At 39.1% G+C, this 19,157-nt stretch overlaps 1 protein-coding gene across 1 annotated transcript; it reads left to right on the top strand.

Moving 5' to 3' along the window:
* The first annotated feature begins 2,560 nt into the window (after nt 1–2,560).
* Nucleotides 2,561–18,800, top strand: LOC144442163 (chordin-like protein 1). The gene is made up of 11 exons (XM_078131431.1): nt 2,561–2,639; nt 4,310–4,413; nt 5,007–5,097; nt 8,157–8,311; nt 9,512–9,605; nt 12,865–13,146; nt 13,914–14,011; nt 15,684–15,786; nt 16,090–16,281; nt 17,844–17,951; nt 18,583–18,800. The coding sequence occupies exons 1-11, from the start codon at nt 2,561–2,563 to the stop codon at nt 18,798–18,800; spliced, it is 1,524 nt and encodes a 507-aa protein (XP_077987557.1).
* The last annotated feature ends 357 nt before the right edge of the window (nt 18,801–19,157 follow it).

Here is a 19,157-nt window from a genome sequence, read left to right on the forward strand (position 1 = left end):
ACTCACCAAGTGTTAATGCACTCTGCTGGAATTTAAATCTGTTCCGTTTCTTGCTGTGTATCAGGAATATCCATATGTCTCTCCCCTTCTGCCAGCCCACCGTCTCCCCTGTTACCCCACCGTTTCAACTCTGCCAACCGGCTGCTCCCACTCTGTAAGACGATTAATAATCCCCAACCCTTTACAGTTCTTGGTTCATAATAACAGTTATTTGCTTTTCATCTAATTTTAAATTTAGATATTCTTTTCACATATTTCTCAATAATTCATAAATGTCATTTACTGCCTTTTCTTGCGTCATTTGAATGACTAAAATTACACAAACTGTCCCTACAAGTGCTCAACAACGAACAATATAAGCAATCTTGCAGAACAAAAAATGACTTCACTGATGATGGTCAGAGACCGTCTTGGACAGGTGTGTTAGGTGAAATGACAACGTCTCATACCATGTACATACAGGCCAGGACACGCGAACAAACACACACAGGCTTACAAATACCCACAAACGTACAGTGATAACACGTGCTAATAGACACCAACCACGGATGTAACGCATTATACAACAGGCTAACAGAATCACATACATGACCACGGATGCATTACATAGCCATGTTAACGCAATTATAATGTAAATACTGACTGGCAAACAACCATACACATACAGTGACATTGTACATACTGGCTGACATGTGCACACAAAGCAGACAGACAGACAGACAGACAGACAGACAGACAGACAGACAGACAGACAGACAGACAGACAGACATGTATAAATGTACTACGCATAAGTGACGACTGTTGCTGTATGTTGTATTGTCGGATTTTGACATTTCAATTTTGTTTTACTATTTTACTTCGTTTTGCACAGTGACTTTCCTTTGCCATATTTCCTTATTTTGTTATTCTTACGACATCTACGTTGTTTGTCGATGGGTTTTAATGTTCTACTGCATATCGGTGTGTAACGTCGTGCTGTTAATTTACATGCAGACGGAAAAACAGAGACAGAATGGTCGGGCAGTGAAATGCAAATAACGAGTAGTTGAACACACACAGACACAGACACGTCCTTATTGTCATCCTACAATCTCGTTTCGTTTAAACATTACAGTGGAAATTGACGCAGTATAAAGGTAGTAAAGTCGGAGACTAATCAGAGAAGTGAGGCGTCAGTCCGACCCAGCGACAAGTGTAAGGAATTGTTTGAAGCTGACTTGCGACTTGTCCACCATGTTTCACGAGAGGAAGCAATGGTAAATACTAGTAATGAGACGTGTTTAAAAGCTAAACTTGGCACCTGTCCAGTCGTCACTTTCTTCATTTTACCCAATTAAATGGCCGTTATATAGAACATAATTTAAAACAAGGAGACCGGGCCATTTCCAAAATGAACTTGTCATTTGGTAGTTCCATTACCACTTGTATTTGGAGGTAAAGTCTTGAATGTCATTATACTAATTTTTTATACATATTTCGTTAGTCTCTCGTTATACGTCATTTCAGAAACCTACGAGAACACACATAGTAAATATTGAATGTAATATCAGTGAAAAATCACCAATACTGCAACGATTTCACTTCAATTCAAACCAATATAGGAAATTCGATTGGTCTGACCCGTAGATACTAGAGAGTTGGTATGCTGTGCTCAAACGTCTTTGTTTGGCATTTTGATGAAAACTTGTAGGTTTTGCTCCCCTCGTTGAGAATTAAGCAGGCGTAATACGCATCGGTCCATAGAGGGATCGTAAACATTGATTGTCTAAAGTAAAACGTTTGGTTCCCTACCTACGTGTACATACTAAGCGGGGCAATGTCAAACAAATCAAATGCATGGGGGTAAACGAAGTCACAGTCCATACGTCGCCAACCACCACACGTCTTCTCATTCGGCAAGGATTCCACAGTCATGTCTCGTTAAAGTGGAGTCCAAAAGGTGATAATTTACCTTAATGGGCATAATTACCATTTTTGCCAATCTGTGGCGCACAGTCCTAAACACAGATTGCTATATAGCTGACGTATGTCCAAAGTGTAGTATTACTCGTAGTAGCTTTACCCTCAACAAGACATTCCGAACTCTGCAACCGAACTGTTAACATCACTTCTTACATCTCCAGCATCAAGATCTTTAGAGTGTTCCACAGCTAACCAAACTTGGTCCAATAACATTGCTTGGTTTTTCCACGAACAAGTTTCGACAAGTGTATCAGGTAAGGCTCCTTATCTATTATCTTGTTGCTTTGTCTTTCTTTAATAAAAATACGCATGTCTCATTGTTTTTTCCATTTTCTTTATCTAATAGCAGTTATAGCAGGAAATGTCTTTTGGGTATGAAAAGTGAATTACGTCGCCAACGTTTCGTCAGATCCCATTTTTTTCTCAAACATTGAGAAGTTTGATAATAAAATGTTATCCATATATTTCCCTTTCTCTGCCTAACTTTTCCATTACATTTCCATGTGTGTGACATTGGTCTAACTTTTCCATTACATTTCCATGTGTATTGCTATCTCATAGGTTTTTTTTATTTCTATAAAGCAGGTGACTAGAAAGATGAAAACACTGGTTGTATTCTTATCTGTAATCTTACTTGTTAGTAAGAGCGAAGCAAGGTCTAAGCAGAGTCATAAAGGTACGTATTTTATGTTTGATTTATAGTTTTATAACAAGTGTTCAACGGTTGACTATGCACATTATTAATATTCAGTCAAATGACAGACACTATAAAATATCCACAGAGTTTTTAAAGTCGATACAGTCGGTGAAAGTACGCAATGTTAGTTAACTACTTGATATATTTACATTATGTACTGTTTACCCAAAAGGTGACAATAGTGTACATTCACGAACAAAGCATAGCAAATCTCCTTTTTCATTGTACGGTGTGTGGCAGACCACAGTGCACAAAGCAGACACACCTACACGTATAGTAAGACCTATCATGTAAGAATCAAGTAAAAGAAGTCACAGTGTAGTGAAGGCAACTACAATAGAGAACCAATGCATATGCCTAGTTGGCAATGACAAACTCACTTTCTTGTTGTCATGGTAAATTTAATATTGCCCAGTATTTTACATGAAATGTGTACGTGAAACATTTTCTTATAGTGAGTATTATGAGATGTACGTAGCCATGGCGACACTTCTCTCATAGAGTCTTCAGATACTAATGTATGAACTCGAATTCAAATACCTCCATCGAAAATATTATTTGTCAGAGAACTTCGATAACTAACACATGCGCAGAATCGTCGTACGTGGTTCCAGGGAACTAATATAGACAATCCATTTGAGACGAGACGACCAATGGGGGTTGGCGTCAGTCGGTGGTGTCGGCCAGTAGGCTGACTTGGTCTACCCATAGACAGTGGACTGTCTATGGTCTACCTGGCAACCAAACGACTTACAGGAACCATGAGATGACAGTCCGTGGCGTCGATAGCAACAACTAGTCAATCTCTGTGTCAACGAGACACATACCAATACTGAATCGCGACATCGCGACACACAGGTGGTCAACTTTACTTGATGGTGGCATCTTGACTTGGGAGTATCGCCTACTGGGTCTTTATTACCTTCAGAATTTTTAAGCAATGAATGGAACCAATTGATAACATAGGCGGACTGCAACTCGGAGACAAACATTGTCACTTGTAAGCTAAGAGCTAATCCGTGGATGTCCCAGTACCAAATAATTTCGTATTATAAAGCTATTCTTTAGACCATTCATAAAACTTCATCCCCTGTAATTGTAAAAGACTCCTAATACTGCTACTTAGTGGTCTTAGGGTACATTGTTTTATAAATCTTCTAAAATAGCTAATTACTCAATTAGATTGTCCAAGAACACCCATGGATTGACTCACAAGGGACTGTGGCAAATCAAAAAATCACCAAGAAAATGGTTGTCACAGTGGTTCGACGATGCAAACTTCATATAAACTAAATTTACTGCTACAATTAGTGAACGTGACGTCGACACTGAGATCATAGCCCTGACTGTAAGCAAAGATAGGAGCTTTAATACTTGAGCCGGTGTGAACGGGGCTATTGTCAATATACAGTCGATGTATTCTGGAAGTGTTTACTATACGATTGCCTACAATGTACGTGTATTATGATTTATCGACTATAGACACATATGTCTCTAAGGTGATCCAATTAAAACCAAGAACAGGTAACTGCACTACCTAAAGCAGAACGTAATTTGTGGATGTTGTTTATTTTCCCAGATAACTGTTCATTTGGTTACTGCACTACCTAAAGCAAAACGTAATTTGTGGATGTTGTTTATTTTCCCAGATAACTGTTCATTTGGCGAAAGAATTTACTCATCTGGCGATTCGTGGCATCCGTTCTTACAACCAATGGGATATCTGACTTGTATCACGTGTACGTGTCGTGAGGTAAGAACACTTAGATCTGTATCGGACAGTCTTGCACAGACTACAGTGGCGTGGGCTAGATTAAAAGACAGAAGAAACGACTGTTGTTTGTCAATATTTGATGGTTGATGGATAGAGAAATTTGAGTGGGTGGGTTTAGTGACTACGAAGTTGACAGTACATTCGTAGATTTGTATGGTGGTTGCAGTAACGTTCACCACTGTCATGTGTCATGTTGGAGTGACATTCACCACTGTCATGTGTCATGTTGGAGTAACATTCACCACTGTCATGTCATTTTTTTCAATAGTTCATGTTAAGCGTCTATGAACAATTGTTGGATATATGGCTCTCTATAAGGGCTTTTTTATTATCAATTATGATTATTGTCATGTTGCAGTGACATTCACCACTGTCATGTTGCATTGACATTCACCACTGTCATATTGCAGTGACATTCACCACTGTCATATTGCAGTGACATTCGCCACTGTCCTGTTGGAGTGACATTCACCACTGTCATATTGCAGTGACATTCACCACTGTCATATTGCAGTGACATTCACCACTGTCATATTGCAGTGACATTCAACACTGTCATGTTCTATCGACAGGGACTGGTAACGTGTATGAACATACGATGTCCTGTTATAGACTGCAATGGTGCTAAACCAGTGTCTGTGGCCGGTCAATGCTGCAAGAAATGTCCAGGTTGGTTCAAACTCTTCTGTTGTCTTCAATATATACTACGTCATTTTACCAACTTTGATCAATACATAAACTTGTATTGATTTGTTGATCAAAGTAACTCAGGAATATCTATGTATCAGTTTTATATGTACGTTGATTGATTACGTCATCTTTCATCTCTATTTGTATGTTTTGTAAACAACGATAAATGTCATTTCTGAACTGATTACTGAGTATTGGCAACACTCCTATAACGTTGTAATAATAATATAGTTTATTGTATTCAAAGGCCTCCGGCCCATATACAAATTATCGTTTCAGCACAAAATATTATATTACATCACACGAAATCAAAATAAAATGGGCGAATGCCTGAATACATGTTCTGTTGCAGTTCAAAGTTAGATATTTTTCTGGTTCGAGTATATTTTTGAAAGTTATATATGTGCGCAGTTTTGGTTTCTGAGACAGACTGGTACGCCATTGTTGTTTACAGATATCTGACACACGAGTGGTAAATTCATTTATAAACTTTTGCTTGTCGCCGACCTCTTGGGCTAGCCAAACATAACCAAAGCCATAAGAAAATAGCGTGTTCTTTATGGACGTAGCCCAAGTGTGTCTGCCGAACGCGTCTAGTTTATACAGCATCATGTAAGCTTGTTTTGGCAGCCTGTCATCTGGCATTACAATTAATTTCAGCCAGTAGTTTATGCATCGCTTTAGAGTATGAAAGTACACAGGTAGTCGGCCACATTCGCCCAAAACTGCTTCATTAGAAGTATTATAGGAGACACCAAGGAAAGTTATACACCACTTTCTTTGAACCTTTTCGATGGCATCCGTGGCCCCAGACCTCTGCGCCATAACATAAAATTGGTAGTATCGTGGTATCGAAGACCCTGAAATGACAGTTGTATGGCAAATTGCCGATACGATACGATGCGACAGAAATAATTTTCATAGCTTTACTTGCCTATAACGTTGTAATCTACGAACTAAAGTGCAGATTTTAGACGTCACTTGTATATCACATGATTGTTCTACTCGTAACCAGTCGTCACGTGACCAGTTGTCATGTATTAGTACTCTAAGTATATCATGATGGTCTGTAGTGCGACCCAGGGATTTAAATAAGAGCCGACAGCAGGCAAAAACAACCAGCAGTACTCCGTAATGTTTGCCGGTCACTTTTTCAGGTCACGTTTTGCTCTGTGTTTGTATTTTTGTGTCATTTGGGCAGATTTATGAGTCCCGTTCCTAGATATTACCGCTACTTTTTGCATTTCCGAGCTACTTTTAAAATTAGCTATATACCCCTAACGTGATCATGACGTCATTTACGGTTACAATGATGAATAACGACAATTTCAAACAATTCCCGAGATCTCAGTTGATGTGACAGATTCAGAAGTAAGCTAAAACCTTTTCATCAAGTTAAGCAAACAATTTTTTTTACATCACCGTTGACAGAAGTATGTACCTATAGACGTGACATAGTGTACATTATGCAGTATTTCTAAAATATGTCCTAGAGTACTACAAACTCAATCCTATCCTGCTAACGATGGATTAATTCTCAGCAATGTAGCCGGGCTATACCTATACACGACTAGTACAAAACCTTCTCAGCAATGTAGCCGGGCTATACCTATACACGACTAGTACAAAACCTTCTCAGCAATGTAGTCGGGCTATACCTATACACGACTAGTACAAAACCTTCTCAGCAATGTAGCCGGGCTATACCTATACACGACTAGTACAAAACCTTCTCAGCAATGTAGCCCTATACATAGTCATATACACGACTAGTACAAAACCTTCTCAGCAATGTAGCCGGACTATACCTATACACGACTAGTACAAAACCTTCTCAGCAATGTAGCCGGACTATACCTATACACGACTAGTACAAAACCTTCTCAGCAATGTAGTCGGGCTATACCTATACACGACTAGTACAAAACCTTCTCAGCAATGTAGTCGGGCTATACCTATACACGACTAGTACAAAACCTTCTCAGCAATGTAGTCGGGCTATACCTATACACGACTAGTACAAAACCTTCTCAGCAATGTAGCCGGATTATACCTATACACGACTAGTACAAAACCTTCTCAGCAATGTAGCCCTATACATATACACGACTAGTACAAAACCTTCTCAGCAATGTAGTCGGGCTATACCTATACACGACTAGTACAAAACCTTCTCAGCAATGTAGTCGGGCTATACATATACACGACTAGTACAAAACCTTCTCAGCAATGCAGCCGGGCTATACCTATACACGACTAGTACAAAACCTTCTCAGCAATGTAGCCGGACTATACCTATACACGACTAGTACAAAACCTTCTCAGCAATGTAGCCGGGCTATACCTATACACGACTAGTACAAAACCTTCTCAGCAATGTAGCCGGACTATACCTATACACGACTAGTACAAAACCTTCTCAGCAATGTAGCCGGGCTATACCTATACACGACTAGTACAAAACCTTCTCAGCAATGTAGCCGGGCTATACCTATACACGACTAGTACAAAACCTTCTCAGCAATGTAGCCGGGCTATACCTATACACGACTAGTACAAAACCTTCTCAGCAATGTAGCCGGACTATACCTATACACGACTAGTACAAAACCTTCTCAGCAATGTAGCCGGGCTATACCTATACACGACTAGTACAAAACCTTCTCAGCAATGTAGTCGGGCTATACCTATACACGACTAGTACAAAACCTTCTCAGCAATGTAGCCGGGCTATACCTATACACGACTAGTACAAAACCTTCTCAGCAATGTAGCCGGGCTATACCTATACACGACTAGTACAAAACCTTCTCAGCAATGTAGCCGGGCTATACCTATACACGACTAGTACAAAACCTTCTCAGCAATGTAGCCGGGCTATACCTATACACGACTAGTACAAAACCTTCTCAGCAATGTAGCCATATACATATACATGTATACTCCTAGTATAAGACCTTCACGCTTTGATTGTATAGAGGTCAGTCTAACACGATGTTTATGTGACCTTGGTATCGTTTTTTTCAATTCAGATAATGAGAATGAAGGGCATAGACCAGGGTTGACAGACAGTCACAATCAACCATGTGAATACAAGGGACTGACGTACCAACATGGTGAACTCTTCTCGGCTGAAGGTATATTCAACTCACGACGTAATGACCAGTGCGTTCAGTGTAGTTGCTCAGTAAGTACATATTATATGATTCTGTACAGTAGGGTTTTAAAATATGCACAACTTGCAAAAGTGATTGATTTTGGATGCAAATCTGCACTGTTTCAAATGTAACCAACCTTGCCTGCAAATACGAAATTCGGCGTTCAAAAGTTTCATCAACACAACAACCTGTTTGATTTTCAACGTAGCCAATCGACCGAACAATACTGTTTTGATGCAACATTCGTTGAGTTCGGAAAACGTCGGGAATTTCCGAGATTCTTCCAATTCCACCTATCCATGCACTTTACAATTTCTGTAAAGTGTACTATCACTTCTACTATATCATAGCCAAGGCGCCACGTCACCTACTTGTCAAATTGCTGTATCTCAGAATCAACTTTAATCCCGAAAATGTGAAGTAGAGTCTGTCGCCGTCCTAAATAAGTGTTATGGTATATCTATTGAAAAGACCATTGTAGGCAGGTAGTGGTAGGTACGTGTAGTGATAGGTACGTGGTGATGAGTGCAGTGTGACTTGTGACTATACTTTATAATACTAGCTATTAACATTTGTCAAATGTAATGGAGTTTCTTAAATCAATTCATATTTTAAAAAATTACATTGCAATGATAGTAGCCAATAATTAATTAACCTAGCTATTTTCGATGCAAGAAAGTTGTGCCATTTTACAGTCTTCAGCTAGTTCTCAAAGACAAAATTTTACTAATTACCAGACTGGTACATTGTGTTAATGTACAAGAATACATTTTAGTCTCTGATCATTTTTGCGTTTTTGTTTCGCGATACTTTCTAATTTACAGTACTATGTACATGCATACGATTGGTCATAATCGATTACAGTACCGTGCATATGATTGGTCATAATCGATTACAGTACCGTGCATATGATTGGTCATAATCGTTTACAGTACCATGCATATGATTGGTCATAATCGATTACAGTACCGTGCATATGATTGGTCATAATCGTTTACAGTACCATGCATATGATTGGCCATTTCGTTTACAGTACCATGCATATGATTGGCCATTTCGTTTACAGTACCATGCATATGATTGGCCATTTCGTTTACAGTACCGTGCATATGATTGGCCATTTCGTCACGCCATACAAAACTTTAGACGAACATATTCACTTGTATGACAAGACAATTTTTTTTTGGTTTTTTTTTGGTTTTTTAAAATACTCTTTGTTTGTTTTATAGGATGCTAGAGTATTTTGTGCTCTTCGTACGTGTCCAGTGATTAGCTGTCTTAACCCAATAGTCCTTCCCGATTCATGTTGTCCTGTGTGTCCAGGTAAACATATCTATTGTTATCCCTTGTTCTACAATTTACACCAGTCTTGTAACTACTACAAGTCTGTACAGTGCTTAATGTGGAAGTTGAACGCACCAGTCCTCACGACATTTGTCTCATATATATAGACACACACAAATGGACATTTCATAATGTCTATATACTATAACATCTGTCTCACATATCTGTCTTACATGTTTTCAACTAAAAAAAAACCACAGTCACTGCTATTGATTTTGACCGAATTCTTGTGGCCATCATGGTACTTGAAAGTATTCTCAGCATGCATTTGATTATCCCGACAACATTGTTGGATGAAAATAGGCCAATCTGTTTTAGAAATATACGGAATGAGCCGAAATTAATGCTAACGGAGACAACATTAATAAAACTAGACCTATCTCAAACTAAAATGAATTTACCCTAATGCCTTGACTCACAAGACAAACAATAAAATCTGTAACATATCATGTAATTCTTAAAGCTAGCAACTGATCAGTTGGTCAATATTATATACAGCCTCAAATATCATTGTTCATTTTGTTGTGGCTGAGGAATCAAAGTAATTGTGTTCCAACCCCCACACCCCGATTAAATTCAACTAGTCAGCATTTTATAATTGTCGCTATTAGTCCATATTGAATCGGGATTTTATGTTTTGAAGACCAACATCGTAGATTATCTTCGTTTATATCGACATGACTGTGTGTCATACATTTATTTTAAAAAATTGGTGTATGGCTCGTTACTGATATACCGGTAATTTGAAACTGACATGACTCGTAACTGACATAACTCGTGACTGATATAACTCGTGACTGATATAACTCGTGACTGATATAACTCGTGACTGATATGACTCGTGACTGATATGACTCGTGACTGATATAACTCGTGACTGATATGACTCGTGACTGATATGACTCGTGACTGATATAACTCGTGACTGATATAACTCGTGACTGACATGACTCGTGACTGACATGACTCGTGACTGATATAACTCGTAACTGATATGACTCGTGACTGACATGACTCGTAACTGACATAACTCGTGACTGATATAACTCGTGACTGATATGACTCGTGACTGATATGACTCGTGACTGATATAACTCGTGACTGACATGACTCGTGACTGATATAACTCGTGACTGATATAACTCGTGACTGATATGACTCGTGACTGATATAACTCGTGACTGACATGACTCGTAACTGACATAACTCGTGACTGATATAACTCGTGACTGATATGACTCGTGACTGACATGACTCGTGACTGATATAACTCGTGACTGATATGACTCGTAACTGACACGACTCGTGACTGATATGACTCGTGACTGATATGACTCGTGACTGATATGACTCGTGACTGACATGACTCGTGACTGACACGACTCGTGACTGATATGACTCGTGACTGATATAACTCGTGACTGACATGACTCGTGACTGACATAACTCGTGACTGATATGACTCGTGACTGACACGACTCGTGACTGATATGACTCGTGACTGATATGACTCGTGACTGATATGACTCGTGACTGATATGACTCGTGACTGATATGACTCGTGACTGACATGACTCGTGACTGACACGACTCGTGACTGATATGACTCGTGACTGATATGACTCGTGACTGATATGACTCGTGACTGATATGACTCGTGACTGACACGACTCGTGACTGATATGACTCGTGACTGATATGACTCGTGACTGACACGACTCGTGACTGATATGACTCGTGACTGACACGACTCGTGACTGACACGACTCGTGACTGATATGACTCGTGACTGATATAACTCGTGACTGATATGACTCGTGACTGATATAACTCGTGACTGACATGACTCGTGACTGATATGACTCGTGACTGATATGACTCGTGACTGACATGACTCGTGACTGACACGACTCGTGACTGATACTACTCGTGACTGATACTACTCGTGACTGACACGACTCGTGACTGACATGACTCGTGACTGACACGACTCGTGACTGATATGACTCGTGACTGATATAACTCGTGACTGACATGACTCGTGACTGATATGACTCGTGACTGATATGACTCGTGACTGACACGACTCGTGACTGATACTACTCGTGACTGATACTACTCGTGACTGACACGACTCGTGACTGACATGACTCGTGACTGATATGACTCGTGACTGATATAACTCGTGACTGATATGACTCGTGACTGATATGACTCGTGACTGACACGACTCGTGACTGATATGACTCGTGACTGACACGACTCGTGACTGATATGACTCGTGACTGATATAACTCGTGACTGATATGACTCGTGACTGATATGACTCGTGACTGATATAACTCGTGACTGACACGACTCGTGACTGACACGACTCGTGACTGATATGACTCGTGACTGATATAACTCGTGACTGATATAACTCGTGACTGATATAACTCGTGACTGATATGACTCGTGACTGATATGACTCGTGACTGATATAACTCGTGACTGACACGACTCGTGACTGACACGACTCGTGACTGATATGACTCGTGACTGATATAACTCGTGACTGATATAACTCGTGACTGATATGACTCGTGACTGACATGACTCGTGACTGATATGACTTGTAACTGACATGACTCGTGACTGACACGACTCGTGACTGATATGACTCGTGACTGATATAACTCGTGACTGATATGACTCGTGACTGATATGACTCGTGACTGACACGACTCGTGACTGACACGACTCGTGACTGATATAACTCGTGACTGATATGACTCGTGACTGATATGACTCGTGACTGATATAACTCGTAACTGATATAACTCGTGACTGACACGACTCGTGACTGATATGACTCGTGACTGACACGACTCGTGACTGATATGACTCGTGACTGATATAACTCGTGACTGATATAACTCGTGACTGATATGACTCATAACTGACATAACTCGTGACTGACACGACTCGTGACTGATATGACTCGTGACTGATATGACTCGTAACTGACATAACTCGTGACTGACATGACTCGTGACTGATATGACTCGTGACTGATATGACTCGTGACTGACATGACTCGTGACTGACACGACTCGTGACTGATACTACTCGTGACTGATACTACTCGTGACTGACACGACTCGTGACTGACATGACTCGTGACTGACACGACTCGTGACTGATATGACTCGTGACTGATATGACTCGTGACTGATGTGATGTAATTCTATTGTAGATAACGGTGAAGAATGGGAATACGATTACTATGACATTGCTTCTGATACTTTGGAGGAAACAACAACGACTACACCGAATAAACAAATCAGAAGGGAGCATTTGTTTGCTGATGTTTTAAAGGGGGAGGTGATACTATCGGGACCAATTTCTGGAGTTACAGGTGAAAGTAGCAAAGAGGATAGTAGTGAGTCGGATGAGGTGGGGGAAGATGTATCTGAATGGGTTGCTGGTCCGTCTACTCGTAAAGACTGGCAAGAACCACGTGAAAGTGATAGTAGAGGTAAGGTGCTATAAATTGTATTGTCAAACTACATCGTGTAAGAGAGCCTTCAGTTATTATTTTGTTGAGAGGTGGCCATCCTAATGTCTGCCTAACTTTAGATGATGAAGTTCGGATTGGACACCGAAGGATGATTTTTCCCGCCCTATTTAAAAGACCCCAGAATCTAGATAGCAGTTTGACCACACTACGTCACTGTTATCAAAACGTTTTAACACCTTTGATTCGATACGCATTTTTGTTATTTGCTGTGGAAGACAAATTCTGATGCGACGAATAATTCCTAATCTCTGTGATATTTTAGTGATAGTTTTGTTAACATGGGGTTATTAGGATATCATTGGGTCCAACCAAGGAAAAGTGAATACCTAGGTACTTAAATCAATCAATCTGTACATCGTCAATTTTAACATTTATATTATTTCTTCGTTGTGCTAAATATCATTGTCTTTGTCTTTTTGATATTCCGTGTAAGTTTATTGGCAGACAATACATACATACATACATACATACATACATACATACATACATACATACATACATACATACATACATACATACATACATACATACATGCATGCATGCATGCATGCATGCATGCATGCACGCACGCACGCGCGCGCGCACACACACACACACACACACACACACACACACATACATACATACATACATACATACATACATACATACATACATACATACATACATACATACATACATACATACATATACTCATAATCTATATCATCATATCTAACTTACAGATTGTTTATCGAATGGTCAAATTTACGGTCATGGGGACTCCTGGAATCCATACTTGTTCCCGTTTGGTCGAATGAACTGTATACTGTGTACATGCAAGGTAAGTAAACCTTTATATGATTCGAGGAGTTTGTCTACAGGTGGCTCAGGTTTAGATAGCTATATTTACGAAAACAAAAAAACAACGAAAAAACTAAATAAATAAATAAATGAATGAATGAACAGAAATTAAGAAATACGAACAAAACTTCAACTAAAAATCAGTAACAACGATGTTTTTATACAACAGAATTACTATATTATGTATTCCAATATATGAAATGGTACATACCACAATATATGAAATGGTACATACCACAATATATGAAATGGTAAATACCACAATATATGAAATGGTACATAACACAATATATGAAATGGTACATAACACAATATATGAAATGGTACATACCACAATATATGAAATGGTACATACCACAATATATGAAATGGTACATACCACAATATATGAAATGGTACATACCACAATATGTGAAATAGTACATACCACAATATATGAAATGGTACATACCACAATATGTGAAATAGTACATACCACAATATGTGAAATGGTACATACCACAATATGTGAAATGGTACATACCACAATATGTGAAATGGTACATACCACAATAGTGACCATTTCGTATACTGGATAGTAATTCATGTTACATAGAAACATCACGATAGTGATTTGTGATTTGTTTTGTCAGTATTTATTTATTTATTTATTTATTTATTTATTTATTTATTTATTTATTAGTTGTTTGTTTGTTTGCTTGCTTGCTTGCTTAGATTTATTTTCGTAAACATAACTAATGAAGCCTAAGCCCCCTGTATTTTGTCTACTGTCCTTACATCGACGTCCAAATACTGACGCTGCTGGTTTAAGAATGACGAACCTCATCCTACCCCTACCCCTACCCCACTCCACTCCACCCCTGCCCATGCCCACCCGATCCAACCCAAATTAACTCTGAACACACAACGTCATCAAATTACGGATAATTATCTTTAATAGGTTGAACTCGGGGGATGAACCAAACACGACCACCATCGATAAGTCTTACTTGTCAACCCCCGGGGGGTGATCGAACCAAACACGACCACTATCGATAAGTCTTACTTGTCAACCCCCCCCCGGGGGGGGGGGGGGTTATCGAACCAAACACGACCACCATCGATAAGTCTTACTTGTCAACCCCCCCCCCGGGGGGGGTTATCGAACCAAACACGACCACCATCGATAAGTCTTACTTGTCAACCCCCCCCCCCCCGGGGGGGGTGGGGTGATCGAACCAAACACGACCACCATCGATAAGTCTTACTTGTCAACCCCCGGGGGGTGATCGAACCAAACACGACCACCATCGATAAGTCTTACTTGTCAACCCGGGGGGGGGGGGGGTGATCGAACCAAACACGACCACCATCGATAAGTCTTACTTGTCAACCCGGGGGGGGGGTGATCGAACCAAACACGACCACCATTAGTAAGTCTTACTTGTCAACCCCCGGGGGGTGATCGAACCAAACACGACCACCATCGATAAGTCTTACTTACCTAATAGATGCTTTCATGTACAAGTTAATTTCATGATAAACGTTGATTTCATATACTTGAGTGTTGTTGACGTTTATATTTTGTTGTGGAATTTAAAAGAAAGTTGGTTCTAAATAAAGGTAACGTTGAAGTTAATTAACTTTTCGAGATGTTGACTTTTTATTCACAGAATACCAAGACGAAGTGTGAACGTCTTACTTGTCCAGCAGACGATGAACTTCCTTGCGACAGTCCAGTCAAACTACGAGGACAGTGCTGTAAAACTTGCCCAGGTATGTGATCACGCACGTCATAAATCTATATCCAAGCTAAATTAAAGTTCATGTATTGACAGCATAATCTCAATGCAATTGTTATTTTACTAGTAATAGCTCAATATACACAGAATGGTATAGGTTACAAATCTAATCAACAATATATAACCTATACCAGCATGGAGTCAAGGAACTTTATCAAGGTGGCTGGGTATATCTGGGAGAGACAAATGCAACCAAAGTTTTGATTGGTGCCAAAAAGACTCTGGTATTAGTTGACGAAGTCGGTAAAGTCTTTCTTCTCTTTAAATTCTCTCGTAGATGACGCAGACGGCGCAGTGGTGGAGGAAATGGAAGAAGCTGAAGAATGTGTAATGGATCGTCAAACGTTATTAGTTTATGAATATACTCCTAACTCTGCAGAACAAATGGAACACACTGGAAAACTTCAATTTGCTATCGATAACTTGAAAGCCAAAGTTATTGAGCTTCATAAATTCATATTAGAAGGAGGCAAGTACTAGACTAAGTACTAAGTATATGTTTTTAACTTTATGAATTATAACACCATTGATTTACGGCAGTCACAATATTAGTTGTTTTACGGCAGTCACGGTGGTAAATGTTTTACGGCAGTCCGGTAGTTGTTTTACGGCAGTCACAATAGTAGTTGTTTTAAGGCAGTCACGGTGGTAAATGTTTTACGGCAGTCACGATAGTTGTTTTACGGCAGTCACAATAATAGTATAATAGTTAATTGTTTTATGGTGGTCGTGTGTGTGTATGTATGTATGTATGTATGTATGTATGTATGTATGTATGTATGTATGTATGTATGTATGTATGTATGTATGTATGTATGTATGTATGCATTTTTAGATTTTCTGTTAGTGCTGCTGCAAGTAAGACATTGAGTGTGTGGCATGCTGCGTATAATGCAATATATGTAATTCAGGCTATGTAAAATTAATTAACCCTATTATCGACTGGAAATATAGGATATGGAAATACATGGAAAATGATTTTGGTTTGGTGTTTCACTCATGGCATATTATGTTCTGTACAAGATCATAGACATGTTTAGCCCAAACCTAACAACAGAGGCAACATGTCACACACTACAGAGGCATGATGCCACACACAACAGAGGCACCATGCCACACACTACAGAGGCACCATGCCACACACTAGAGAGGCACCATGCCACACATTACAGAGGCACCATGTCACACACAACAGAGGCACCATGCCACACACTAGAGAGGCACCATGCCACACATTACAGAGGCACCATGTCACACACAACAGAGGCACCATGCCACACATTATAGAGGCACCATGCCACACACTAGAGAGGCACCATGCCACGCACTAGAGAGGCACCATGCCACACACTAGAGAGGCACCATGTCACACACTACAGAGGCACTTAAAAAGTTATATATTTTGTTGGCCTAGCTTAAACTTGTGGATAGTCACTGATTGTTAGTACACTTCTAAACGTAGTAGTAAACTACATTTACAACTAATTCTGTTATTTGCTGAAGTATCTCAACAAAAAGTAGAAATGATATTTATAGTAGCGGTCAGATTATAATGTTGTGAGTAAATAAAACAATAAAGTGATAAATGTATTCAGTATCAGTGGTATATGTACTAGTTTACTCACTATCAATTGTGTGCCCATCAAACTTATAAGGTATATGCCAATGTACTAGTTTACTCACTATCAATTGTGTGCCCATCAAACTTATAAGGTATATGCCAATGTACTAGTTTACTCACTATCAATTGTTTGCCCATCAAACTTATAAGGTATATGCCAATGTCGATGTCAAACTTACTGCAAACGTCTGTTGTTGTTTATTTTTCATTAATAGTTGTCTGAATGTGTGTAAAAATGTTATGTCCCATGAATGAAACACCAAGCCTACATAATTTTAGCTATAGCTATTCGTGTTCTGTAATACGATTGGTGTAGTATTTAATATTCACCAACTTGTTCAAACTTGTTGTAATCAGATGATTAGACTTACAACATTAATTGATATGCGTTCTTCAATCTAAATTTTCAGGGGAAGTCAAAGATTTCGAAATTGAGAAATTGTCAGCTGAGGAATTTGTACAGTTACGAGAACAGGACAGACAGGGAAGGTTTGAGTTGGCTGGTGCTAGCACAGAACGTAAGTAATACTGAATTCATTTTTTTTTATAAAAAGAGTATGAATAACACGAACCTATGTAGAAATACCGACAGCCATTCATAAATTGAACCTATATGAAAATAAAGACACCAGATACCATGGCTTTATTAATTACCTATGTCCATATTCCGCCATAAATGACTAATTTAAAAACTATCCTGACTTTAAACGTCAGACTACATAAATCAAGGACTTCAAAACACAGTCAACAGTTACAAGCTACACTAACGATTAGCAATAGTTGAAACACGTACATTGAGATTCAAGAACCAATTATAGCATTGCTGATTCTGTAGATCATGTTTGCCTAAACACTCTCTAAGCTTTCCTTTCTGACTGTTTATTTTACGAGTAATGCAACTTGAAACATTATAAAAAGTCCCTAATATCCGAAGAGATGGAGAATCACTACTATATCAGTATGACATTGATAAAGTTGAAGGTTTTGTTAGTTATTGAAAATATCGTTAAACACCCATCTAGTTAGCTTGAAGATTTTGTTAGTTATTGAAAATATCGTTAAACACCTATCTAGTTAGCTTGTCTGATGAAATACTTATAATAAATAAATCATGATAGTATATTCATGTGTACATCTCTTTTGTTGCAGATCGTCTCAGGAAATTAAAACGTAAAGAAACACAACTGTCTGAAAACTGCAGAGAGGATTGTCATCGGCAAATAAACAAACTAGTTGGATCATTAAAACCACGTCAAATTGAAAAACGTATGAATCTTTGTGAAAATAACCGTGATACTAGAGAACGGGGACGGGAAGGAGATAACAATGACAGTAACCCGGGGCGACGTCGTCGACATGAACAATAAATCGAATTATTATTTTTAAAGTTGCTTTTCATTAAAGTTTCTGACAACAGTTCCAAGCAGAAGACTTAATTGATCGGATGCGTTTATTGAGCATGCTTCAGACAGACAGACAGACAGACAGACAGACAGACAGACAGACAGACAGACAGACAGACAGACAGACAGACAGACAGACAGACAGTGCACTAGTGGTAGATAAAATACAGTCGTGGCATCTTTCATGGTTCATTTTTATTCCTATTGTCCACGTGTAGCTAGATGTAAAACATAACTGGCAAATCTACCAATCTCATGTTAATCAAAAACGGTCATTGCCACATGATGTGTACCCATTTGAGTTAGATTGTAACTGTTGAA

This window comes from Glandiceps talaboti, chromosome 11 (assembly GCF_964340395.1).
Source record: "Glandiceps talaboti chromosome 11, keGlaTala1.1, whole genome shotgun sequence".
NCBI lineage: Eukaryota > Metazoa > Hemichordata > Enteropneusta > Spengelidae > Glandiceps > Glandiceps talaboti.

What these genes read in the sequence shown, in the direction of transcription:
- LOC144442163 (XM_078131431.1), top strand. Translation starts at nt 2,561, where the DNA reads ATGAAAACACTGGTTGTATTCTTATCTGTAATCTTACTTGTTAGTAAG. An exon ending in GTCTAAGCAGAGTCATAAAG is followed by an intron (nt 2,640 to 4,309) that starts GTACGTATTTTA and finishes TTATTTTCCCAG; the next exon opens with ATAACTGTTCATTTGGCGAA. An exon ending in GCGTTCAGTGTAGTTGCTCA is followed by an intron (nt 8,312 to 9,511) that starts GTAAGTACATAT and finishes TTTGTTTTATAG; the next exon opens with GATGCTAGAGTATTTTGTGC.